The sequence below is a fragment of the Cyprinus carpio genome, chromosome B3 (assembly GCF_018340385.1).
Source record: "Cyprinus carpio isolate SPL01 chromosome B3, ASM1834038v1, whole genome shotgun sequence".
Taxonomy (NCBI): domain Eukaryota; kingdom Metazoa; phylum Chordata; class Actinopteri; order Cypriniformes; family Cyprinidae; genus Cyprinus; species Cyprinus carpio.
In genome coordinates this window covers 28,855,159-28,882,364 of record NC_056599.1, presented here as the reverse complement: position 1 = coordinate 28,882,364, position 27,206 = coordinate 28,855,159, and the positions used below count along the sequence as shown (strand labels likewise).

The window sequence follows — 27,206 nt, the reverse complement described above, 5'->3', positions numbered from 1 at the left end:
ACTACAAACCATCAACTTTTAACCATTAAAAGCATTAAATATATATATTCAGTAGGGGATTGAAATAAATGTATTATTGTATGAACTAAAATACTTGAAATACTTACAATAATAAGCATAAACCTAGAATCTAGAAACAACAGAATTCTTCAATTTGAGTATTCACACGTCTCTCTCTCTCTCTCTCTCTCTCTCTCACGCGATTACATATAATTAAATAAAAAAAAGTATTTTAAATAGATATTCATGTTAAGCAGGCTTATCACCTTATAGGCGATTTCATTTACTTTATTTTCTAACTCAATATTCCAAACTCATTACTTCTCCAGAATCTACAAACGCCCATTCCTCCCCATAAACAAATGCAACATTAACCCCTCACAATGTGAAGTGATCAATAGCAGTGAACATTCGGACTGGGGCTGGGCTGTCCTGGGATTTTAATATAGTGCTCATAGGCCACATGCTCTGTAGCAGGGATGGGCAACTTTGATAGTGACGAGGGCCAGCATTTTTGCTCCTTTATACCAAGGGCCAGATTACTAATCCAAGTTCACACAACTTTTACACCGTCTTACTCAATTTCCTTTTTATTGAAGAAAATTAAAGTATAATTAATGCAATTTGTTTTCAAAGATTTTATTAACTATTGTGCGGTTAGGCTAATTCAAAAGGAAAACTTTGTTGTCAGCAATATCACCCCAACAAATAAACATCTCAATTGCATTGTCTGTAAATTTGCAACAAACAAATGTACAGAGGTCCTATTTTCTATTACAGAACATTCTCAAAACAACATACGAGGACAGTTTAAAAAAAGAACAATTAAAAACAAAATAAAACCCAAAATTAACAACGCCTTTAAACAATTTTTAAGAAAAGGTAAGAGTCAAAAGTATCAATTATTATATTAACTGAAACAATTAGACTATTATTAGTCAATTATTATATTAAATTACATAGATATATCTTAGTGTCTTATTTGATTCGATCCACATAATCAAATAGCTACAAACAATACACTATTTCAAAAATAAAAATATGTAGAAAAAAATAGCAGACGGGCTTACTGAAAAAGCAAATTCGTCCTCTGCCGCAGCAAGTTTCACTTCCGGAAATATAGCAGTTTCCATGGTAACCGCAGCACAAAACAGCTCCTGTGACTCTGAAACGTGCAGCGCTCAAGTTCATTCAGTGAAATCATAGCACTCTGAGGTTTAATCTAAATACTAATCTATATTGCAATTTGTGTCTTTCTGACCTCTAATAATTAAGACTTTGTATCATTTTAGAGTTTACTTGGCCTTAAATTTAAACGATTTAACTGAAGACTTTTTAAGGCCCCGCGGAAACCCTAAGAACGTAGTTCAGTGCAAACATTTCTGTCATGCATTTGGCAAAAAGCTTTTGTTGACAATGCATTTTACCTTTGAAATTTGAGGCAATCAATGAGATCATTTGAGGCAATCAATGAGATCATCCGAGTCTAAAATGATCCAGCGGGCCTGCTAAAAGACATTGCGGGCCGCATACGGCAGTTTCGGTTTCTTATAAGCAAAAATAGATTGCATCGGGGCCCCCTTTTGTCGGCTGTCAACGTCACTTTATCTCACAGTTCTTCTTTGATTATTGGATGATGTCCAGATAGCCAGTCCGCCCCTGGTTGTGTCCCGTAACTTCACATGTTTTATGAATACTTTGAACTCTGACATACCGCTCTTTTCACACACTGTTTTTTGGCTACAAGTAAAGCATGCAATTTTGTATGCAGCCTTGTAAGCATTTAGATTAGAATAGCATGGTACCCTTTTTTCTGCAGTATGCAGTATATATACACTGTGTGCAGTAGGCAGTATATATACACTGTGTGCAGTATGCAGTATATACACACTGTGTGCAGTAGGCAGTATATACACACTGTGTGCAGTAGGCAGTATATACACACTGTGTGCAGTAGGCAGTATATATACACTGTGTGCAGTATGCAGTATATATACACTGTGTGCAGTAGGCAGTATATATACACTGTGTGCAGTATGCAGTATATATACACTGTGTGCAGTAGGCAGTATATACACACTGTGTGCAGTATGCAGTATATACACACTGTGTGCAGTAGGCAGTATATACACACTGTGTGCAGTAGGCAGTATATACACACTGTGTGCAGTAGGCAGTATATATACACTGTGTGCAGTATGCAGTATATACACACTGTGTGCAGTAGGCAGTATATATACACTGTGTGCAGTATGCAGTATATACGCACTGTGTGCAGTAGGCAGTATATATACACTGTGTGCAGTATGCAGTATATATACACTGTGTGCAGTAGGCAGATATACACACTGTGTGCAGTAGCAGTATATACACACTGTGTGCAGTAGGCAGTATATACACACTGTGTGCAGTAGGCAGTATATACACACTGTGTGCAGTAGGCAGTATATATACACTGTGTGCAGTATGCAGTATATATACACTGTGTGCAGTATGCAAGTAGGGAAACCTGTTACATTTGCCAAAAAGTGCTGTAGGCTACAACATAGCACATTATGGGGGATATGCCAATAACTGTAAAGTAATATATAACTCGTTGAATTTATATAACTCGTTGAATATAAGCTCATGTGACTGCTTATTTTATACTGTACGTTCATCTTCTCACCAACAGGTGGCGTAGTAAACTAGAGTTTGCGCGATATAGGCTACGCTGAGGTCGCCCATTGGTTGTTTGTCAAAGAGAAAGAAAACCTGTTACACTTTACCTGGACACGGTGTGGACATGAAAAGCCAACGAGAACTTTAATCGACAATATTCTGTCGGGCAAACCATGAGTTTACGGATAGGCTACGATAGAGCTCAGGTAAATAGCAAACGCACGGCAATCTCGTGACGTGTTACAGCAGGTGCACGATGATGACGTTACCTGTACTGAGAGTTTGTCGTGTAGGCTACTCGCAGATGTTAAGTCTTGTCTTTAAAAACAAACAAACAAACATACAAACAAAAAACTTATTTAAGTCAGCTCATACGATTTGCAAGATTACAAAAGGCTTTTATGGAAAACATCTGCTTAAACTCTTATAAGTCTTTCAGGTTTCGTTTTGTGAAATTGCGATACAGTGACTGCATGCTCTCTTCCGTATTTATTTATTTTTTTTAATAAAGTACACTTTTAATTTACTTTCCTTTGATACAATGTTCCGTTTTCTAGAAGTGTCATATTTTAGGAAATCTTGATGAGGGGATGTGTTGTGTACATATGATTTAAATGCAGTTTACTGGACACAGTTTTGCGCCATATGGAGCCAGTTAACTTGTGTTGCTTGTTGTGCTATAAAGTAATGTTACAATTATAAAGTCCTGGGAATGAAACACCTCGAAGTACCATTTAGATACAATAGTGCATTGTTTTCTTTGGTGAAAAATAGCGTTACCCATTAGAAATGGACATTGTAAAATGAAATAGAATTTCTATATCAAAGAGTGCTGTGGTATTACTAGCCATAATATAGCACTTAATTATATATATATATATATATATATATATATATATATATATATATATATATATATATTATATATATTCATTCATTTATATTTTACCCATTTACATTATTTATGTAGGCTATTTACAATTATTTTATTTATTTAATATTTAATTGTAGGTAAATAATATCTGTAACAAAGGAATACAAATTCTAAACATTCCACAAAAAGTAACATGGTACTATCATAATAATGCCATGTTTTTTTGGACAAACTGATGCAACCACTTTACCATTATATACGGTTCTTAATTGACCTGTAAAGATGCATATATTTTATTACTTAATTTAATCTTTTTAATCCACACAGAGCGCTTACTGAAGTCAAACATGATGAAGAAGGGAGCTATGCAGAAGAGCAAGCAGTGGAATGTGAAGGGAGCCTTGCGGCTGGCGGGTGTCTTTCACTTCCTCCATTCCTGTGGCTCCGGTTGCCTCCTTCCCTTCCTGACCCTCTACTTTCGACACCTGGGTCTCAGCGCCACCATGATTGGTATCATCATGGCGTCCAAGCACCTGCTTGCTCTGGTGTGGCGCCCGTTCTCCAGCGTCCTCGCCAGACAGTATGACAAGCGGCGGGTGGTCTTAGTGGGCTCTCTGCTCAGCTCGGCATTGGTGGTTTTGACTCTTCTGCTCTTCCCGTCCGCAGGAAACCAAGCTGAAAGTGGACGGTGTAATGCTAGTCGACCTGATGCTAATCCCACTGCCATTTTAGAGAGGACAACGGTCCCATCGCAATCAAACGCTACTGTTTACTCAATAAACCAAACATCTATAAGTAGCAAACTCCCTGTTGAAGTTACCACACTTGTAAGCTCCAACTGGTCAGCAAGAGGCCTGAGATCTTTGAAGAAGCCTGAACAGGAAGAAGATCCTCACAGTGAGTTCCTTGGGAGCCTAAAAGTTATGGATGCCCAGCATCAGATGTTCTTTCTGGTTCTCATTGTGATGGGTTTGTGGGAGTTAATGGCTGCCCCGTTGGAGTGGACGGCGGATGATGGACTCTACGAATACTTGGATTTTGTAGACGCCACCGATCGCTATACTGGTGTGAAGGTCTGGAAGCCACTTGGAGCTGCTTTTGGCAGCTGTGTGGTTGGAGTTCTTGTAACCAGCCTGTTTTGTCTTACAGGAACTACACTGGAGTTTTACTGCTACACTGTATTTATGATCCTAACCATCCCCACAGCTGCACTGCTACCTATCTACCTCCGCAAGCGTGAGCGGCCCACTAGTGGAGGGTTTAAGGCACTACAATTGGTGCATGGGAGCTTGCAGGCCATACTTTGTGCCATCACTGTCATTCTGATGGGCATGGTGAGCTCAGCTGTGTCCGATTTCCTCTTATGGCACATGCAGGACTGCGGTGCAACCGAAATCCACATGGGCATCTCTTTAGCCTTGGCGCACTTAAGCCAAATTGGCTTGGCTCCATTTGCTGGGCGTCTCTCCCGGTTTCTGAAGTGCCACGGTTGGTTGCTAGTACTGGCCGTTGTTAGTTTAGCCCTGCAGTGTCTTTACTATTCCTTCCTGTGGGGCCCGTGGGCTGTTATACCCGCTCAACTGCTGGCGGGCTTCAGCACAGGCGCCCTCTGGTGGTCCGTAACATCGCAAAGTGAAGACATCGCCACTCCCGACACCGAAAAGACCATTTTAAGGCTGTTTGAGGTGCTTTCTCTGGAGTTGGGAGCGGCGTTTGGCAGTCTAGTGGCTGGGTTTGTGGTGCAAAAGTTTGGGGTCCAGGTGCTTTTCCAAGGCACGGCAGTCACTCTGGCTTTGTGGAGCAGCGCTCTTGCCGTACTCAAGTGGAAGATTCCTCGGCAGCGCCGGATAAACTACTCACGCCTGCTGGCCGCTGACACAGAGATGAGCGAGTCTGAGTCAGACCAGGAGAAAGACTGGCTTGAGACAGCTATGGAAGACGACGCCAGAGGAAATAACAAGTGGACAGTGGATAAATCTTAATCAATGGAAGCAAAGAGTGACTTATTAACAGAGGGCAAATTAAAAGAACCAAGAGTGAAATAACACTGAAACTGTTCAGTACACTGAAAATAATTATTTTCTTACTTTGTATTATTGTCTTGTTTTCCATTACAAAAAAAAAAAGATGCATTTACTTGAGAGGTAATGACATAACCAATGACATAAGTTTTGTTTTCTAATATAATGCATCAAAATTAAGTAAATTTATGATTAATATATATATATTATATAATAAAAATATATATAAATAATATATAAATATTTGTCAGTGGAGAAAGAAAAAAAATAACTTTGAAGTCAAAGGGGAAGTTTTTCCTTTTTGATACCCTATTTTGTTATTATTATTTATTTTTTATTTTTATTAAATTTTTTTTCAGAAAACAACTCAATATCTTGTCAATATACTCAATATATAAAGTCTTGTTTTTCTGGTGGGGGGGGGGGGGGGGGGTATATGTCAGTGGGGTAAGAAAAATAAACAGTTTAAATTATTTAATTTAATTTATTGAATTATTTTTCTTACCCCATTAAAACCACATTTATGTATTAATATCTGAAGTCATTTTAATTCTCAAGTAAATGTATCTTGATTTAGTTTTTGAAATATTTGTAATAAAATCAGACAAAAAACTAAGTAAGAAAATCAACATTTCCATCATGGATGAAGATATATGAGTTAATTACTCACTCAAGACAGATAAATCTCTATTAGGGATTATTTAAGGCTTTGAGAGAGTCTTTACAGCTCCAATACAGTATACTTGAATATCCCAAAATGTACATTCATTCCATCTTTTTTATAAACTTGTGTGTGTGTGTGTGTGTGTGTGTGTGTGTGTGAGAATATTTGTTGTTTTACAGGCCAGCTTTTTCATAAACTGATGGATTATGACTGGAGATGAGCTAATCTGGTTTGTTTGCTTACAGTAAGCATGTCTTCTCTGCCACACAAGCAGATAGTGCCTATTGTTTCTAACATCTTCACACCCTTTCTTTACCAGTCATTGTTATGTTTGCAAATATTTGTGATCTGAAGCTGAGTGTCAGTTGCGTGTTATGCAGAGGCTTTGTTTTTTATTTATTTTGCATGATTAGGCACTTACATTTTCCACAATTAAGTGTCAGTAGTACATGGGGTTTATTGAAGATAATCATAATTTTTTTTTTTATCTAATTTCCAGTTTAAGGTATTGGGAACACTTGGCTTAGAAATGAAGTTTGCCAAACCTGTATTTAAAAAAAAAAAAAAAAAAAGCTTCCCAAACTTGTTCTTGAGTAAATTTTCCTGTACAGCTTGTAGAGCAGTTTGTAGAGTGGCATGTCTGTGACGGACAACTCTTTAAAAAAAAAAAAACACACACACACAGAGTGATGGGAATAAATATTCTTAACATTTCATTGTTTGAAATAAAAAAAAAAGATCTGTTAAATTATTTCATCTTTCAACAAATGCATGGTCAAGAGTTTGTCATTTTGTCTAAATGTCTTGATACGCTCTGCATCGTAACAGGTGGTGACTTTGACCCAGTGTTAATCGTTTTATGGCATTATTACATAATCAGCGAGTGTGAATTTGCCATGTTGACATTTCATGGCATAGCAATGTGTCAGTGTTGACGTTGTTGCCTTTAGATCAGAATTAAAGCTCAAGTCTAACCACAGCTAAAAGTGCTTTCTCCTCAAAGGGTTGCTTGTCAGTGCAACCAGGCTGTTAATGGTTCAGCAAGAGGCCTCCAAATTATAACACTCCCTTTAGATGAAACCCAAACCACACAAACATTTTCTGTAGGCCTAATTCACGGTGCAAGCATACTGTGTGTTTAACTTTTATGTCCTGACTGTTAACTGGGATAAACCACTTGTTTTACAGTTCAAATTCATTTAAGCACATGCTGTGTTATCATAGAGGATAGGCTGTAGCGCTGATAAAATGTTTCTAAGAATTTGCTCTGGATAAATTTATAACCTTTGACTTTCCACAAATATTCATAAACTTGAACTAATAGAAAACATCCCAAGAAAATATGTAAAAATGTCATTTATATGATTTTACATAAATTTGCATCTCTACTACGTAACAGCATTTATTAAAGGCTTTTCTTCAAGTGTTATTTTGTATTTTGCCTCCAAGCGATAATGCTAATTATTATATACTGCATATATATATATATATATATATATATATATATATATATATATATATATATATATATATATATATATATATATGTATTTTTATTCAATTCGTTTTTTTTTAAACCATGAGCCAATTTACAGGTATGTATGGCAAGAATTGTATGTGTTTATTTTGCATGTTTGTATTTTATTAATTGTTTTGGCAACATTTTGACCAAAACCCACTATAGTTGTTAAGCACTTGACATCAAAAAGCATACACACTTTGTGTGTCCATATTACTTTTTATAACCTCCTGCGACCCAGGAATATACTTTTGTCCTCTGTAGAGGACATTATATTTTAGTGAATTTCTCAGAACGTACATGCCATAGTTTTAAGTCTGGATGTCCTGTAAAGAGCACATTCAGCACATTTTCAGAGATACCAAATGATCAGAACTTACACTATGACCACTCCCTCTCCTTGGTCTTTAAAAAATTATATTTCAATATTCATATAAAATATAAGATATTATTATGAAAATGACTCCAATTAACACCCACACTTACAACACTTCTTTCATAACAACGCCCCAACAAAAAACAAATTAATAAAAAAATAAAAAACATAAAAAAGACACATTGTATACAATGAGAAATCCCTCTTATTGCCATTTTACACATACTGTACAAAGCAAAATGGTATATCAAATCATTCTGTTATATCTTTCATAACATAATTGAGAAGCATCTTTAGTCCTGGTGTCCTCTACAGAGGACATAGCATAGCATGAATAAAGTATCAGTCTCTTTATTTTAAGGTTGATTTCTCGCAATTAAGAAACCATTAACTATGACTTTTGCCTCAATTAACTCCTAATTTGCTGCTTAGTTAGTATGGTAGTTGTTAAGTTTAGGTATTGATCAGGGATGTAGAACATGGTCATGCAGAATATGTGCTTTATAAGTACTAACAAACAGCCAATATGTTAATAATAGGCATGTTAATAAGCAACCAGTTAACCAGGGAAATGGTCCCTATATTAAAGTGCTACCAAAATATAATTTTTCAAAATTATTTTTCCTTTTTTTAATATGCTCTAAACATTGTAATGACAAAACACTAAATTCACAAAACTTTTTTTTTCTAGGCCTAAAATGTGTTTAATAGCACATACAGTATGTATCACATTTTCTAAGCTTAAACGGTGAAGTCTCATAAGTGTGATAAGGGTAGCCTATTTGATCTTAAAAAAAAAAAAAATCTAATTTCGAAAGGAAAACAAAGAGATTTTAACTTAATGTCACTTTTCCCGTTATTCGCAGGGTGGCGCTTTCAGGTAATGGGAGAATACATGTGTTGAGCATCAATGTGTCACACACTCACTCACAGCATCGGCAGCAGGTGCGGGCGCGCGCATCACTGCGTGCATCACCGAGGACATGGAGTCAAAAACCTCCTTCAGTCAGACCGCGCTTTAATTCACCGGCCGAAGAGCAAAGCAGCGGCATTCTGATCCAGCTCAAACTTCAAGTGTGTTGTGGAGCTTGAAAGCATGGAGAAAGCACGCAACACCCCGAAACTGTACGGATCCCTGGATCAAACAGAGCTCTGCGGAGACACAGTCAAACAAGGTGATGAAATTCATCGATCTCTGCATGCGTTTATGAATGTTGAGTGCTTTCTCGTGGCATACTTGACTTCAGTTTGACATATGCATTAAAGATGTTACTTTTGCATCGATGCAGTTCTCTTTAACATCGTCAAGTCGCTTAGAAATTAAGTTATTTATAGTGTCGCTAATTCTGTCCATAGTTACAGAAAGCGACGTATGTGAAGGGTCTTTGTAAATGAATTCATGTTTTGGCTGTTTTTAACAATTATGAAACACGGTTTTTCTTACAGTAGCCTATATTTAGTGAATAGCCTATTAAGTGGGTGTGCACAAAATAGCTGTTACTTTTTCTTTGTATTTCTTTCTTTTTTTACCTGAAGTGTAGGCTACTAACAGTAAAAGCCATTATTTGTCCCTCATTTATTAGTAAGCTAGACATTTAAAGTTATTTTTCCTGTCAGGTTCCAGTATTGCTTTCACACCAGGAAGCAACTATTATTTGAATACATCAAATCATATTTTCATCATTATACAGATTCTGACAGCAGGGTGGAAAGAGCGAGACTGCTGTCGGCTGCTGTGACTGATATTTAGCTACTAAAGAAATTCCAGCAAACAGACCTTGTGATACCTGAACAACTGTAGTTCTGTGTGCTTTTGCGACTTCAGAGTATTGGAATTTACTGTCGTAATTATACTGTATAGCTGTACACGTTTATATATTGCTGCCGTAAAGCAATACCCTTTTCGTGGAATTTCGTTCCCACGCAGCAAACTGTTTTGTTTTTTCCCGCTCATCAAACTCTTACACCAGCTTTGTGTGAAAAAATTAAATAAAAATTGAATCCAGTTATGTACTGGCAATCTTCACCAGTCACTGAGTTGAGATTAAAGAACTGAACAGTCAGATATATAAAATATATAAGCTTATTTGTTGGAGAGATTCAACTAAAGTGTGTCCCACATAAGAGAGAATATCTTTAACAGATGGGGTCCCTAATGTGTGGCGATGCCAAGAATACATTCTGTTAACATCCCATCATTATAATTTTCTTCACGAGGCACACTATGGCAAGACGTTAAATTTGGATCATGCAATTAAAACTGTTACAGAAACACTCAGCTTCAAACTGAAAGAATTCAGTTCTCCTCATGACAGTGTGCCGCAGCAAACAGCCGTGCAAATGGTTAAACCGGAGTGCCGCGCTCAAAAGATTTTTATGCAAAGTGACTTTGCAAATTGAAAACTGTCTTTGTGATTCAGCTTTTCTGCATAACATAACAGAATATCACAGTAAATTGAATAAGAGAAGTCAGAGGAGGTTCATTGCAGATGGACGAGTTTGTTAAAGGCTTTCAGTTTAATCTAATGTAGTCTGGGGAGTCTCAACTGTTAGCCAAACCGTCGTGCACAGCTTATGTAAGACATTCTGTTGCGATTCTCAGAAAACAAACACAAATCCCATTAATTAAAGGAATACTTCAACAAAAAAAGAGAAGATTTGCTTAAATTTACTCACCCTCAGGTTGTCCAAGATGTGCAAATTTGTTTCTTCGTCATAACAGATTTGGAGAAATGTATCATTACATCTCTTGCTCACCAATGGATCCTCTGCAGTGAATGGGTGCCGTCAGAATGAGAGTCCAAACAGCTGATAAAAACATCACAATAATCCACAAGTAATCCACACCACTCCAGTTCATCATTTAAAGTCTTGTGAAGAGAAAAGCTGTGTGTTTGTAATAAACAAATCCATCGAGCTGTTTTTAACTTCAAACCATTGCTTCTGGCTAAAATACAAGCCTTCTATCCATAATATTACTTTCTCCAGTTAAAAAAAAAAAAGTCATCGCGGTGCAATTTTATAACAAGATGAAACACCAGCGCTGATTTTGCAACAAACAAATGCACTTCGCTCCAGGCAGAATCATGCAGATCCACTTCGCACCGATCGCACACTCTGGCATGTGTCAGCTACAAAAGAGTTTTGACTTTACAGCTGAAAAACCTCAGATCAAGTCTGAAATGTGCTTTCTAGACAAGTGTTTCAGAGCAAAGCCTGAACTTTAACCCATATTGAAAATCTGCGGTTCATGGCAGTTCACTAAAACTTCTCATTAAATCTGATAGAACTTGACAGACTCTGAAAAGTGTAAGAAACTCCTCTAATCCTTTGGCACAATGATCTAACTAGAATCAGTTCTATGGATGCAATGACTTTAATGGTTAGAGATTCACCTTTCAGAAGACATAAATACAACTAAGACATATAAAGTGCTGTTTTCCTCACATCTCTTGGGTTTTGCTATTACAAGGCCGCAGTGCGTGTTTCGTAGTACTTTGATGCTGTTTGTGCAACGTGTGTGCAGGCAGAAGAGACGTGGTTTTAAATTGTATCTAAACACTTAGTATTGGTTTCAGTGACCCTTAGTAAATTATGCCTCAGTAACTCCTTGCATCTTTAAATTGCCACTAAATGTAATTGCATAAATAATGACAAACAGGTTTCCTGATTACTTGCCTCCTTTCCACACTGGTTGGACAAACAGATCGTTTTGAAGTGTTTGTGGTGTTTTACAGAAACTTTTGATGTTCAGTGCTGTAGTTCCTGTGGTAAAATGCAATCAAATGGTTTGTGTGTGTGTTGTCGTACTGCATAAGCTGGTGTAGGAGTCGCTCCAGGCATTGTGACTGAAACTGTGAAGACTGATTGACACTGTGAGATAGCGTTAGCTCCCAACGCCTCCTCTGTTCCAACAGGAATCATGTAGATTTACAATCTCCAGGTTTAAGGGATTTCTCAAGCGTAGGAGATGTGCCAACCTGATCTGTTTTTGTCACATTAATGTTTTAAAGGCTGTTGATCCACCTACTATCATCATTTACAATGTATTGTGTTTAAGGTTTTTTTTTTATAGTATAGACACTAGTATTAGACCAGCTTAGACCTGCATGAATATTTATGATATCGCCAGTGATATTTTGCACACACACACACACACACACACACACACACACACACACACACACACACACACACACACACACTAATTATAGGCTTTTATATTATATTTTATTTTTAGTAAAGATGGACAATTCTTGACACTTTAAATAACCCTCACCCCCCAAGACTGATTTATACTCTTTTATACATCATTGTATAGGGTTTACAAAGCAAAATCAAGTTCCTGTTTGGTTACACACCCCTCTGGTTGGGAATCACTGGTTTAGTTGATCTTCAGACATGTTTTAACTTTTTTTCACATGACTAAGAAACCTCAAGTTCACATTCTTGCATTTCTACCATCTCCATCTGAATCCTCTCTGACTTCTTACCTGTTCCCTGTCAGATTATCACTGTTGTTTTAAAACATGAAGCTGTGAATTCCTGTCAGTCCTGCAGAGTTTTCCACGTGTGACAGAGACCAAGTCTGGTGAACTGACACATGTGAATAAATCTGTCAGGACTGATCTGAAACATTTGGGTAGGCGGCACTGACTCGTGCACACACACACACACACACACACACACGTACGTACAAGTCTCAGCACACTGACCAGACCACATCAGGGTATCCCATAATCCTGCTCTTGATTTATTACCGTTTTCCATCCCTTTTGTTTTGCCTTGGTGGATATGGTTTGTTTAGACATATTTTCTCACTGACTGTCAGGCAATTAAAAGCCAATATCTGCTCAGCGCTGTGAGGTGACTCATAGCTTATAGTGTTTCCGACGGCAGAGAGAGAGAGAGAGAGAGAGAGAGAGAGAAAGCATTGAAGTGGAGAGATGGAGGGATAAAAGATGTACCTTATATCAGAACAATGTGCTCGCTCTCAGTCTGAGGAAGGTGTTAGTGTCAGCCGCCTGTAAAAACACAGATAGCACCATCTGTAAGCCAGTGAACTCGCCTGTGTTTTCTGTTAATCACTAGATATAAAGTTGAACCCCTTAAAGATGCTGTGTGTGTTGATATAAATTACACACTTCACCTTTAAATTAGGTGATTTAGCATTTAGCATCATCATAAAATGTGTCATTTGTTAAATTGATTGTCTAAAACAGTGTTTTTTAAGTGTTCTAAGCTAATACATGTTTACTGTCTTTTAATTATTTTTTTTTTTCAGATCAATTCAGCAAGGATGTGTAAAATTGATCAAAGGTGACATTAAAGACATTTATAATGTTACAAAATACTTATATTTCAAATAAATTCTGATGTTTTGTGCTTTCTATTCATCAGAGAATCCTGAAAAAAAGTATCATGGTTTACAAACATATTAACAGCGTTGATAACAAATTTTTCTTTAGCAGCAAGTCAGCATATTAGAATGATTCCTGAAAGATCATGTGACACTGAAGACTGGAGTAATGATGGTAAAAATGTAGCTTTGCCATCACGGGAATAAATTACATTTTAAAATATGTTCAAGTAGAAAACAATAATTTTTTATTGTAATAATATTTCACAACATTACTGAAATATTTCATAACATTTAGAAACAAATGCAAAACATTTTTCCTCAAAACTACATGCATATTTAGATTTTTTTTTGTTTTGCTTTGTTAGAATACATTTTGTATTTTTTTTTTCATGGCGCCCCCTTGTGGCCCCTTGGACCCCAGTTGTAAAATCCCTGCTCTAAATTATGATATTCCTGTATTTTGTCTCTTAGTGAGTCATGAATCAACTAATATCACACTGATCTTGTGATAAGTAAATCGGTTTGAGATCAGATATAAATCAGGTTTGTCTGTTATATCAGAAAGATATTGTTCAGTAGAGTACCGTTAAATCATGATAACCTGATATGTATCGGCTATTATAACAGCAGACTCCTTTAATAAAGATGGAATATGTTACCCAAAGGAAATGAACCTGGTGCTTACACATGCTTTTTTTAAAGCTTACATGTGCTAAAAATCCTAATAACAGTAATGTTCCTTTAACTCAGTTTTCTTTACCTGATTTGCTTTGGCATTTTAGAAAAGGACAGCAATGAAAAATATTGAACAACCCCAATAGCCCATACAGAGACATACTTACATATTACATACAGTACAATATTTGTAATATAAGTCTGAATACATTTGTAATTATAGATGTGGAATAGCATAGCATCATTCCAGTAAGTATGACATAATTCTTATTCATTTTAGTTTCATGTTTACATAGATGGGTGTAAAATAAGTGAAATGCCACGTGTGTTTGCTTTGTCGATCTGCACCAGGGATTGCAGTGGCCTTAACCATAACACTACTGGATTTGGGGGTCAGTTCCATTGTTTTGAAATCCAATAACTGTGTAAAACTGAAGGCCCAGGTTGTTTCCATAGAGACAGAACTTAGTTTATGAGGCATTGCAGTTGTTGAATGCATCATAGGATAAGCCAAATGAGTCATCGGAGGATACGAACTGCCTCACTTTTTAAGGTGCAAAAAAAGGCTGTTTTTTTTCAAGACTGAAGGTCTTTGAAATACAGACATCGAATTGAGAAGTGTAATTGTAAAAAATCAATGTGCAATGACTGTGCACACAAATAAAACATTAGTGGAACCTAGTTTTTCCTGATTTTTAGACAGAGTTATTTAAAGGAGTACAGTAGTTCACCAAAAATGTAAACATATTCAGGCCAGTCAAGATGTAGATGAGTTTGTGTCCTCATGAGAAATGTAGCATTACTTCACTTGCTTAGCAATGGATCCTCTGCAGTGAATGGGTGCCGTCAGAATGAGACTGATTAAAAGATCACAATAATCCAAAAACACTAATTTTTAAACAAATCAAAACAAATTCTCAAAGAAAGTTTTTAATGTTTAATATGAAATTTAGTGCCAGAATGTAAGCCTCACTATTGCCAAATTATTATTATTATTTTTTTTTACGTTTTATTAGTATCTGCCTGTAATCATACATGCATATATAGAGCACTGACTCTCTGAATCAATGCTACATGTGATTAAAATGATGTCGGTCTGTCATAGAGTGACCGGAAAGCTCTCGCCCACCCTCGGATTGATGCAGAGTTCAGTAATAATAACACGAACCCAATTAGCCCAGTGACGAGCATCATACACAACACACACTGCAGCACTGTCACCCAACTCCTTAGTTAAAGCCTGGACAACACCAGGGTGCTTATTAGTTGATTCCAGATTAGAGAAGCCCTGCTTCTGTAGAAATGTGTGATGATGCTGTTATTTTTATCTTCAAGGGAAAGACAACAAACTGGCAAAACAGTATACAGTATCTAATACAAAGTTTTGGTCATTATTTGCTTGCCCGTTTCTTTGGAATACTGTCATGCATGTCCATCCAAATCTATTATATTATATTGTTTTTTAGTATTTTTCTGAAATTGCTTCTTTACATGGGTGTAATGTAATGTGCTTGAGCAGTTCTCATCATAGTTCATGTGTTCTTCATCACAGCTGAAGAGGATGTGGTGTCCATGGCTGATTCCACCATCACTGTGGAGGACATCGAGGAAGAGCTGTTCAAAATCGAGAGGATAAAGGACGCACTGGTCCGAAAAGAGTCTGAGCTCAGATATATGTGAGTCAGGTTTTTTGAACGAGTTTTACTGTTTTTGTACTGTGGTAGAACCTGAGGTAGCTCTTTTACATACAAGGTTAAAGGAATTGTTCACCCAAACATGAAAAATTGCTGAAAGTTTAATCACCCTCAGTCTATCCAAGATGTGCTACGTCTACATGCAATACATTACTAGCTCACCAATGGGTCCTCTGCAGTGAACAGCTGATAAAAACATCACAATAATCCACAAGTAACTCCATCAATAAGTCCATCAATAAATGTCTTATAAAGTGAAAAGCTCCATGTTTGTAAGACAAATCTATCATTAAGGTATTTTAACTTTAAACCATTACTTCTGGACAAAATACAAGTCCATAATCCATAATAATGCTTCCTGACATTAGACTCTAATACATTAGACATTAACAGAAAATGTAAGTAATTATCCCATAACGCAATGCGACACAGTTGAGGCTATGTACTGTAAGCTGACATGACCCAATAAAAAATAAAATATACCATATGCATGAGTTTAAAGTTATTTTCTACAACACTGATCATATTGAATATCTGAAAATCTTCAGGTAATTATGGGGTAATTTACATTCATTTTATTTTACCATTTTAACTTGGTATTTTCTTAGACACAGAAATAAAGGTATAAGCCTGGGACATGAAAATAAAATGAACAATATTCCTGCTCTTAAGTTATATTCACACAGATGTATCATCATTATTAATTGTTAATTGTCAAAACGCTCTACAAAGAAAAAGAATGAGGACAATTCATATTCATTATATGGAAAAGAATAACAGCATATTAAGCGAAAGGTAAATTTTTGAATGAGCTATGCCTTTAAAAAAATACAAATCTGAGAAAGTGTCACATTGACTTGTTTGTTTTTCATTCAGTACCAGTTTGAACACAAATAATGTGTATCCAGCATCAGTGCAGAGCAGGAGTGTGAGAGTCAGGCGTATGGATGAGATAAAAGCAGGGGAAATTGTTGAGGACATTTATAGATAAATGAATGCACTGCATTTATTTACAACAGTAGCATCTGATGGAGTCTGTCACAAGCCCTGCAAGTGAGATTTGTCTGTTATGGCAGTAAGATGTGTGTGCCAGAGCTAAACATCAACTGCAAATATATGTGTCTGTGTTGTTATTTGTGTGTGTTTGACAGCAATGTGAATACTATATAGAAAACATATTATCTGTTATTTCATTGCTGAACAGAGACTACTTTGGCATCAACCAGTGAAATCTGTTTTCAATAAAATCATGGTATTCACACTTACCTGGCTAACAAAATATGTTTTAAGAACATTTCTATTAATTTATGAAAATGTTATGTCTGGATGTTAAAAGCTGTTTTTTTTTTGGTTATCCAAATGTTAAAGGAGTGTTCCATTTTCATAATTTTGCAAACATTATGGGATTGTTACTTTTGAATGTTTTCTAAACATTCTGTAACATTAACTTTTAAAAACATCCAGCTCAAGCATTCCAGAAAAAGAAGTTCTTTGAAGGCTGTGTAAATTATTTGCTAATGTTTTAAGAACATTATTAGACCAGATAACTTCGAAAAACATTCTGGATCGTTACTGGAAGACGTTTGTTCATAATTTTAAAACAAGCTTGCCAGAACTTCAGCCAAATTTCTAATAACGTTCCCTGTTAGCTGGGTACCTTGATTTCTGACTTGACTGGAAAATGTTTTAAAGCATGAAGACAACATATTTAGAAAATAATTAAATATATTCAAAAAATAAATTAATATATATATAAAAATATTTAAAATATAAAAAATAAATTAATTTATATATAAATATATTTAATATATAACTTGCATATATTTATAATCATTATATATATATATATAAACAGAACATATTTTTCTGAAATGTATACATACAGTATATAAATAATAAATATACACGGTACACACACACAGAATATTATGTAAACAAAAACTTTTATTTTGGATGTGATTAATCACGATTAATTGATCGACAGCACTGTATATTATAGAAAGAAGCTGCGATTTTTAAATGATGGTTAAAAGAAAAAAAAAATCAATTACATAGATTTTGCTTTATTTTTTCCCTTATTTGTTAGGACGGATGACATCCAGTTGTGTAAGGAGATCACAAGGCTCAAAAAAGAACTCCAGAAATTGGTTTCCATCCCAGGTATGTTCACCAAAAAATGCTGTACCAGAATTTTAAGCAATAATATTGTGCTGTTGCATTGAGCCTGTGAGATGATACAGATCTCATTCTCAGTGGTGAAGAACATCTGTTTTTAGACAATGAGCAGCTCCCTGATGCTTTAAACAGTTCTAAGCCAAACATCATGTCTGTTAGATACTCAAGTAATAATTATTTTTTCTTCAGTTCATTCAAAATATTTAACTGCAAATTTGTCCCAAGGCATGTTAGAATGAGTTCTGAAGAATCATGTGAAACTGAAGACTGGAGTAATGATGCTGAAAATGTTGCCATCACAAGAATAAATTACATTTTTAAAATAAATTTGAACAGAAATCCGACATTATAAATTATAATAATATACTATTTCTAATTTTACTGTATTTTTTAATCAAATAAATGCAGCCTTTTTGAACAAAAAACAATTAAGACTCTTACCAACCCTGAACTATTGAACTGATTCAGCTAACATCTACAGTCTAGAAGAGAATTTAAGAAAAAATGGATTTGCTATCCAGTATTATGCAACTGCTTTTCATTTCTGCATGTTCTTTATTAGTATCATTCCTCCTGCTTTCATGCCAGCTTGTCTTCAGCACATGGTTGTGACATACTTCACTATAGGTCTCCTGTTTCCAAGGAGATCCACCACGTTTTGTTTACTGCAGAAACCTCATTTCGCAAGCGCATACAAAGCTTGTGCGCACAGAAGAGGTTATTTATCCGCACCGGCAGATAATAATGTCTTATACTATGTACCGTCCCAACCCAAGTGGGAAACACATTCCAGTGCTAATGATTGTCCATTTATTCTGAGACCTTCAGGTCCTTTCTGGCTCATCTGTGATCAGGATTTTGAAGTACTTTGATATTTTATTATATCATCATTTACTTATACCTCATGTTGATCCAAACCAGAATGACGTCCTGTCTTCACAACAAAAGACAATATTTTGAAATAATTTCTTATTTTTGATTTGGAAAAAATACAATGAAAAAATGTGTTGTATAAATAGCATATAACTATACTTATTGCAAAGAAAATGCTGGTATTTTTACATAGTGTAAACAAAATCTATCGCTATTTGCACTTATTGCACTTATTATATATATACACATACAGTACTGTATATATATATATATATATATATACAGTACTGTACTGTACATGACATCGCTGTGAAGAACCTTTTAAGCACCTTTATTTTTAATAAGTTATAACTTTTAATAAGTTATTCCTGTGATGGTAAAGCTGAATTTTCAGCATCATTACTCCAGTCTTCAGTGTAACATGATCCTTCAGAAATCATTCTAATATGCTGATTTGCTGCTCAAGAAACATCTCATATTTTTATGAATGTTGAAAACATTTGTGCTGCTTAATATTTTTGTTGCTACTGTGGTATATTTTAATTTTCCCTGATTCTCTGACTATTAGAAAGTTCAAAAGAACAGCATTTATTTAAAATAAATATATTTTTGTAACATTATAAATGCCTTTACTTTTATAATGTTCAAATGTTCTTTGCAGACACAGAAAAGTCAAATGAGGACAGACAGCGTGAGGAAGAACTACTTCAGCAGATCCAGAAGCTGGTGGAGACGCGGGACTTTCTAGTGGACGACATGGAGTTTGAGAGGCTCAGGTCAGTTTTAAAGAGCCGCCGGCCTTCAGGGACAGGAACTCTTTGGATTGCCAGCTAGCGTACGTGACTGTCGGCGCCAAGAATGTGTTTTGTGCCTCTTGTGGCTGTTCCCTCATCTGTGAAGATACTGCAATCCAAGAAGATACTAACCCTCCACTTGAAGCCAATAATCCACCCTTACCTCACACACACACACACACACACACACACACACACACACACACACACACACACACACACGCACACCCCTCACATCACGCTCACTGACAGTCCCAGCGGCTTGATTCTGAGAAACCAGAGAGATTGATTTGCAGGCAAGGAAGAAATGGAAAAAGTAAAGAGATGTGTTTTTTCAGTGGGTTGGGCTGATTGCCATCTGCCAAGACCTCACGACTATATGTGTGTGAGTAATCGTGAGTGACGCACGCTTCAGAGCCCAACACCAATGAAGTCCTCACAGTTTATTCATGGGATAAATGAGCCGCCGTCACCCACATGACAAGTAGCTATTACACGGATGGATGGTGGAGAGAGACAGAGACAGAGAGATGTCAAACAATCTCGGTTTGCACACTAAACTGATGTGCTAAGAGAATAATTGATTGTTTGGTGTTTGAGTGTGAATGTTTGGTTAATGCTCGGTGTCTCACTTCACAGTTGTTTGCGTGTGGGTCTGGTTTTAGATTTCAGGGACTGTGAAAAAGTAGTAAATCCTTGTGGCATTGTGGGGAGCAAACAACAACTGAACAAGAACAATGGATTTATAAAAATGCAGAATATAATCTCAGTGAAAATATATAAATACAGAAAGCTTAGTGTGATTAATTAGCTTGAAAATTAGGATCATTTGCAATGATTTTGTATCTAAAGCTTTAAAAATCAGTTTTAAATTATTTCATTAATATATTGAAGAACAGATTCAGAATAAGCTTCAGTTTTATTCACAAATGTTATATATATATATATATATATATATATATAATGTTGTATTTTTTATATATGTTGTGGCAAAAAAAATGCTATTTAAATAATACACATGACAAATCAAATAAATAACCATTGCAGTCAAATAAATGAAAAAAAAAGTTTGGGGTCAGTAAGATTTTTAAGAAATGAATATTTTTATTTGCAAGGGTGTCAATAAAGATGTTTATTATGTTATAATAGATTTCTTTTACAAGTAAATGAAAAAACAATTTCTTTGCATCAAAGAATCCTGGAAAAAATGAATCTCAGTTTCCACAAAAATATTAAGCAGCACAATAATATAAATAAATGTTTCTTAAGCATCAAATCATCATATTAGAATGATTTCTGAAGGATCATGTGACACTGAAGACTGGAGTAATGATGCCGATTTTCAGCTTTAATATCACAGAAATAAATTCCATTTTAGAATATTCAAATACAAAATAGTTATTTTTAATAATATTTCACAATATTTCTGTTTTACTGCATCATACAAAATAAAAATTCATCATCACAAAACACAAGACACCACACAACACAATAAAAAAAAAAACAAAACAAACATACTACAGACTCCAGACTTCTTCATGTGGACATGAAAATTTATCCTGACTTATGTATTTGAATGTATTTCTGCGTTTGCCTTCCTGACGCCTTTTATTCTTCACTCAGAGAGCGAGAAGAGGACAAAGAGATGGCTGACTTCTACAGACCAAATTTCCCAGCAGTTTCAGCATGAAAAGTATGTATGTGTGTGTTACTGTGGTGCTGTGAGCTCAAGGCTAAGGCCTTAAACCTCTTTTTTTTCATTGTTAAATGCACAAATTAACATAATAATATATTATATATTCTTTGAGCATCTCCCTATTTGTTTTACTCACTGCCTGCTCAAGCTTAATGAAAATGGAAACTAGAGAAATGAATAAGGAATCTGCTTATGTTGTGGCATTGTCAGAAGCGTGAATGTTAATTCTGTTCTCAGGGTGTTAAGGGGAGACACTGCAGGCAAAAACACTGTTTTTTCATGCACCTGTCAAGTTTGAGATTTTGGGCTTTTTGGTTTTTCATAAAGACTTTTTTCAGACTAGTGGAAAGAAAACATCCAAAAGACACTGTTAAGTGTTTCTTTTATAGCACTTTATCTATTTGTGTCAATAGATTTCAATTACAATACATATGTACAGTATAAAGGCCATTTTCTCAAAATGAGTTTTTTCTCCTATACTGAGCCATAAATCTCCACTTCAGTAGCACTTACACACACCAAACTTTACATTTTTATTCCTGTCTATATCTTGAAGGTTTTTACAGAGGGATTTGTTCATATATAATTTGCTTGATTATATACAACACTTTTATCCTCCCAAAATTGTGAAAATATAGTGTTTTCTCAACGTTCTAAGCATTTTCTGAATTGTGGAGTTACAAAAATGAGAAACCCAAAATTACCTCTGTAAACAGACTCTAATATGTCGAAAAAAAAATTAATTAAAATAAAAATAAATAAACAAGAATTTTGAAACTGACATCATCCAGTGTTTAGATTTTTGTACTATAAATGTATGCAAATTACCTCATATTTCTTTTTTCTTTTTTTTTTTTTAAATATCAATGTAATCAATCAGTTGGGTAAGTAAGGTGATAACTATTAGTTTTTTGTTTTTTTTCCAAACTATTCACCTGCAGTGTCTCGCCGCTGTCTTGATTGTTTTCTTTTAGCTCAAAACTAATGAGCTAGTTCAGAAACGGAATAAATAATGCAGAAGTACATAAATGTCACTGAAAGTGGGAAGGCTTGACTGTAAATTAGAGAGAACACAGTCAAATACTAATCAGTGTTGTGGTCAGGTTTAAAACATCTCACAAAAATATAGAAATATTTCATCATCATAAGTGCTGCTTTAAAAATCTTATGAACTGAGCTTTTCACTCAAAGTAAACATATTTTAATTCATCTGAACTCAGTCCAACTCTATTCCATAGTTCAGTTCAGTGTGAATCAAGATTTATTTACATAGCGCTATTTTCACAACACTTTTTTTTCTCCAAAGCAGCTTTACAGAAAATCATGCTGGTGATGTTTGTAGTATCATAAAATCTTCATGCCCTATAGTCATATTTGGCAGACTAGAGCTGGTCAGTAGTTAACATTTTGCATTGATACAAGCAATCAAGCAGTTGAGATGTGCTATATTATATATTGCCATATGCAAGTATATTGTATGTAGAGTATGCATATAAATGTCCAATTGTTAACATTTTGCAACGATTACATTTACATTTTTTTTTTTTTTTTTTTTTGCAATTCCGATTTTTTTTAATAGTATACTGTATATTACTTTATGTGAGTGTGCTGTTTGTATGCAGGTAAAGTCGGATATTATGTATATATATATATATATATATATATATATATATATATATATATATTAGTATATATTAATATATTGATGGGTGATTATATATAGCTGATGATATAACAATCAAACAATTAAGATTTCCCTTAACATACATACAGTATTATATACCAAATCTCAACTGCTTGATTGAACGGAACTAATTCAATTCAATTCAATTCAAATGCACTCAAATTATGTGAACTGTGCTTTTCAAATTAGTTCAGTTCAACTGAAATCTGACTCCTAAAATCAATTCAGTTTAATCCACTTGAGTTTTACCAAAGTGAACTTGACTTTACTGAACTCAGTTATATTCAAATAATTCAACTCGTTTAAAAATTGTATTTTTGTAGCACTTTCCTAAATTCACTAAATAATATTTTATTTAAACAATTCTCAGAAATTGTTAGTACATTTCACATTTAATTAGAAATGGCAAGTAACACATTGAGTTAAACTTTACATTTTGAAATAGAAAAATTGAAATAGTAAATGTATAATCTTTATTCTATTTACAACTATTGAAAATTTTTTTGTACAGTGCGCAGATAAGTTAAACTCATCTAATGCTGTCAAAATTCATTTAAGCCCAATATATTTGCAAATGTTCTGGTATGAATATACCTCAGCGCTGATGCTCGACGGCGTTCAGAGATGCTTGAGAGTGTGATTCAGAGAAGGTCACTGCGTTTCTCTCGCTCGCTCTCATTCAGGTCATACCAAGGACAAGAGAATGATGTCCAGAGCCCAGCAGACCTCGTCTCCGTACGTGACCAAGACAGGTGTCACCCTGCTGAAAGAGTGCTGCGGCTTCACCTGCTCCATCATGTAAATACATGAATGTAAAACAGGAGAGAGTGACGAGTAAACAAGCCCCCAGATCTGTGATTCAGCACAATATTTTCAAGCACTCTTTCACGTTACATTTCAGAACAGACGGCAGTGCATGAGCGCCAAACTGATGTGCATATTATGAAGAAGAATTATTGCATTAACCTAATTGAGGAGACATCCAGAATTAGCAGTGTGATTAGATGGTACGGTGTAGTTTTAAAGGCATAGTTCACCCAAAAATGAGAGTTCTGTTATCATTTACTCACCCCTAATCCATACCTGTATGAGTTTCTTTATTCTGCTGAACACACACACACACACACACACACACACACACACACACACACACACACAAAAGATATTTTGAAGAATGTTACTACCAGCTTTCTTCAAAATATCTTCCTTTGTGGTTTATAGAAGCAAGAAATTCATACAGGTCTGGATGAGGGTGAGTAAAGTGTGACAGAATTTTCATTTTGGGTGAACTCTTCTTTTAAAGCAGACGAACGTCAGGCTCAGCTGCAGAATTCCCATGAGCTGTTGTTAAGCTCTTGCTCTTGCTAGCACATTATTTCCTCCCTTCTTGCAAAAGACTAAATTATCTGTTGTGGAGTTGCATCACCAGCCAACCACAATGTATGTCACCAAAAACACTGACATTGTCCTTGGGTTTTGAAGGAATGGTTCACCTAAAATTAAAATTCTGTCAGTATTTGATGAATTGAAATAAAGTAAAAATGTTAACTAACATGAAATCAAGTATAAAAAAAAACTTGAACTTTTTTTTGTCTAGTTGCCATGGCAACATTTTCTCATTTTCATTTAGTTTAAATAACTAAATAAAATAAAATAACTAAAATCAAAACTGAAATCAAATGAATAAAAGCTAGCATAAACCTGTTTAAAAATGTCAAAAACTAAATTATTAAAAGTTTAGTATAATAAAAATAAAAACTAATTCATAGTAACAAGGGATTGGAGGTCAAATAATAAACCTTAACAAATGTTTCATAAGCTTGTAGTACTGAGGGGTACTAGCATGCTTTTTCTTTTAAATTATGGTGTACAATTAAACAACAGAGATGGCCAGAAGATCTGCTTACTAATTAGGTGAATGTGCACCTTTGCTTCTGACTTCTAAATTCACAGATTTCATCTTCATTTACAACTATGACGCTGATGAAAGTTGTAGTTTTGTGGTGCCCAATATGTATCTTGACATAATACAAATGCAGTCTGAAAGTTAAAACATATATTTATATTTGACCCAATTTTAGTTGATTTTCAAATTTAATAAGGAAATGTCTTTATCTTTCTCCACTCTAATGTGCTTTAGTATTAATAACATTATTTATATGTACAAATTGTGTACACGGCTGTTTAAAAGTTTGGGGTCAGTAAGATTTTTTTGAATGAATACTTTTTTAGCAAGATGCATTAAAGTGACAAAATATCTGAATAAAACATCAGTTTCAGCAAACATATTAAGCAGTATAAAATAATTTTTGCAGAATAATATGATGCTGAAAATTCAGCTTTGCAACATTTTAAAACATAAGAAAACACAAATAATTATTTTAAATTGTAATAATATTTCACAATATTACTGTTTTACTGTATTTTTGATCAAATAAATGCAGCCTTGGTGAACATAAAAATATTTGTAAAAATCTTACCAACCCCAAACACCGGAACGGTAGTGTATTTGTGATGCATTGTATTAACTAAAGTGTTTATGCAAAAAAATTTAAAGTGTTTTTCTTTGAAAAAGAAATGAAATTGTGAAGCTGGTGATAATTGTCTATTAATATGTGCAGCAACAAAATATTGAAATACTGTATAATGCTCACAGACATACTTGACATGTACTATGCTGTTTAGCTGTGCAGGAATTGATTTATGCTTATGTTTCTGTTGTTATTTTCATGCCTCTAAATGATATTTTTCCACTAATGAATATAAAAGAATTGTGATGAATGAACCGATGCTTCATAGTCTTTTAGTGGACAGCTAAATATACTACAGATACTTATCTTTTATTTATAATATATATATATATATATATATATATATATATATATATATATATATATATATATATATATATATATATATATATATATAACAAAACCATGATAATCAAACTCAAAATATAATATGAAACGAATAGAAAAGGAAACATCTTACAATGCGTAGTCCAACATCTTAAGTTTGAAGATCAACATTCAGTGACCATTTCTTAAAAAGATCTTTTGTCCTATAATAGTGTGGAAAGAGTGATTTTATGTTGATTTCACATTAGTAAAGTCCCAACAAATCTCATCCTGAGCACTAACAATACTCTTATTTAATAAACCAAGGTCACTGAGTGTGTGGCTGTATTGACCGGTTCCGGCAGGAAGGAACCGAGAAATTACAGGCAATAAATGTCTGCGGATGTCAAATCTGCTGGTATTTTGAATGACCAGACTCTGGCTCTGCACAATATAATCAGGATTCAGTTTACATGGCCGATTCTTCTTCATCAAGCTCTCACAGAGGATCCAGCGTCTGTGACATTTCGGTTGATTGGCTGAACTCTGTCCACAGCTGTAGGGAAATCCAGCTCATTTCCCCTGTCGCTGCAGGCACTGTGATATTTACCTCTGCTGTCACGATCATGTCAAAATGATCAAACTCATAATAAATATCTCCTAATTGGTCTTGACAGTATCGTCATGTGAGGTCCATTATTGACATTCAGCTATAAAATGAAAAGCTGATTCATTTTTCAAATGAATTATCGACTCTTATGAAATGCTTTGTGCTCTAACAAAGACCATTTTATTCTTCTAAAGAGCTTTTCCCCTTGCTTTGTGTGCTTGTGTGCTGCGGACAAGACCAAACTAAGTTTTTCAGTGTTTTTTATGTCCGTTATCTGCACAGGTTATTGACTATGGATTCATGGAGGATTTTATTGTTCTCTGAAGAGCTCCTAAAACTATCTGTTTGCAGATACACAGTGCTATTTGGGGTTGGTATGATTTTTTTAAATGGTTTAGAAAAAAGACTCACCAAGGCTGCATTTACTTAATCAACAATAACAGTAATATTGTGAAATATTATTACAGTATAAGATGAGTGTTTTCTATTTAAATATATTTTAGAATGTAGTTTATTCCTGTGATATCAAAGCTGATTTTTCAGCATTATTACTCCAGTCTTCAGTGTCACATGATTCTAATATGCTGATTTACTATTATAATAATTTATTATTGTCAATTATTACCATTTATTATTATTATTATTATCAAACTATTATTATTATTATCAATGTTGAAAACGGTTGTTCCAC

The 27,206-nt window shown here is 34.8% G+C and overlaps 1 protein-coding gene and 1 pseudogene across 1 annotated transcript; both read left to right on the top strand.

Moving 5' to 3' along the window:
- The first annotated feature begins 2,664 nt into the window (after positions 1 to 2,664).
- On the top strand, positions 2,665 to 5,725 carry LOC109046422 (major facilitator superfamily domain-containing protein 6-like). Its single transcript, XM_042720623.1, has 2 exons — positions 2,665 to 2,867; positions 3,863 to 5,725. The coding sequence occupies exon 2, from the start codon at positions 3,883 to 3,885 to the stop codon at positions 5,515 to 5,517; it is 1,635 nt and encodes a 544-aa protein (XP_042576557.1). The 5' UTR covers positions 2,665 to 2,867; positions 3,863 to 3,882; the 3' UTR covers positions 5,518 to 5,725.
- A 3,290-nt stretch (positions 5,726 to 9,015) lies between these two features.
- LOC109053609 lies at positions 9,016 to 24,200 on the top strand (annotated as a pseudogene).
- The last annotated feature ends 3,006 nt before the right edge of the window (positions 24,201 to 27,206 follow it).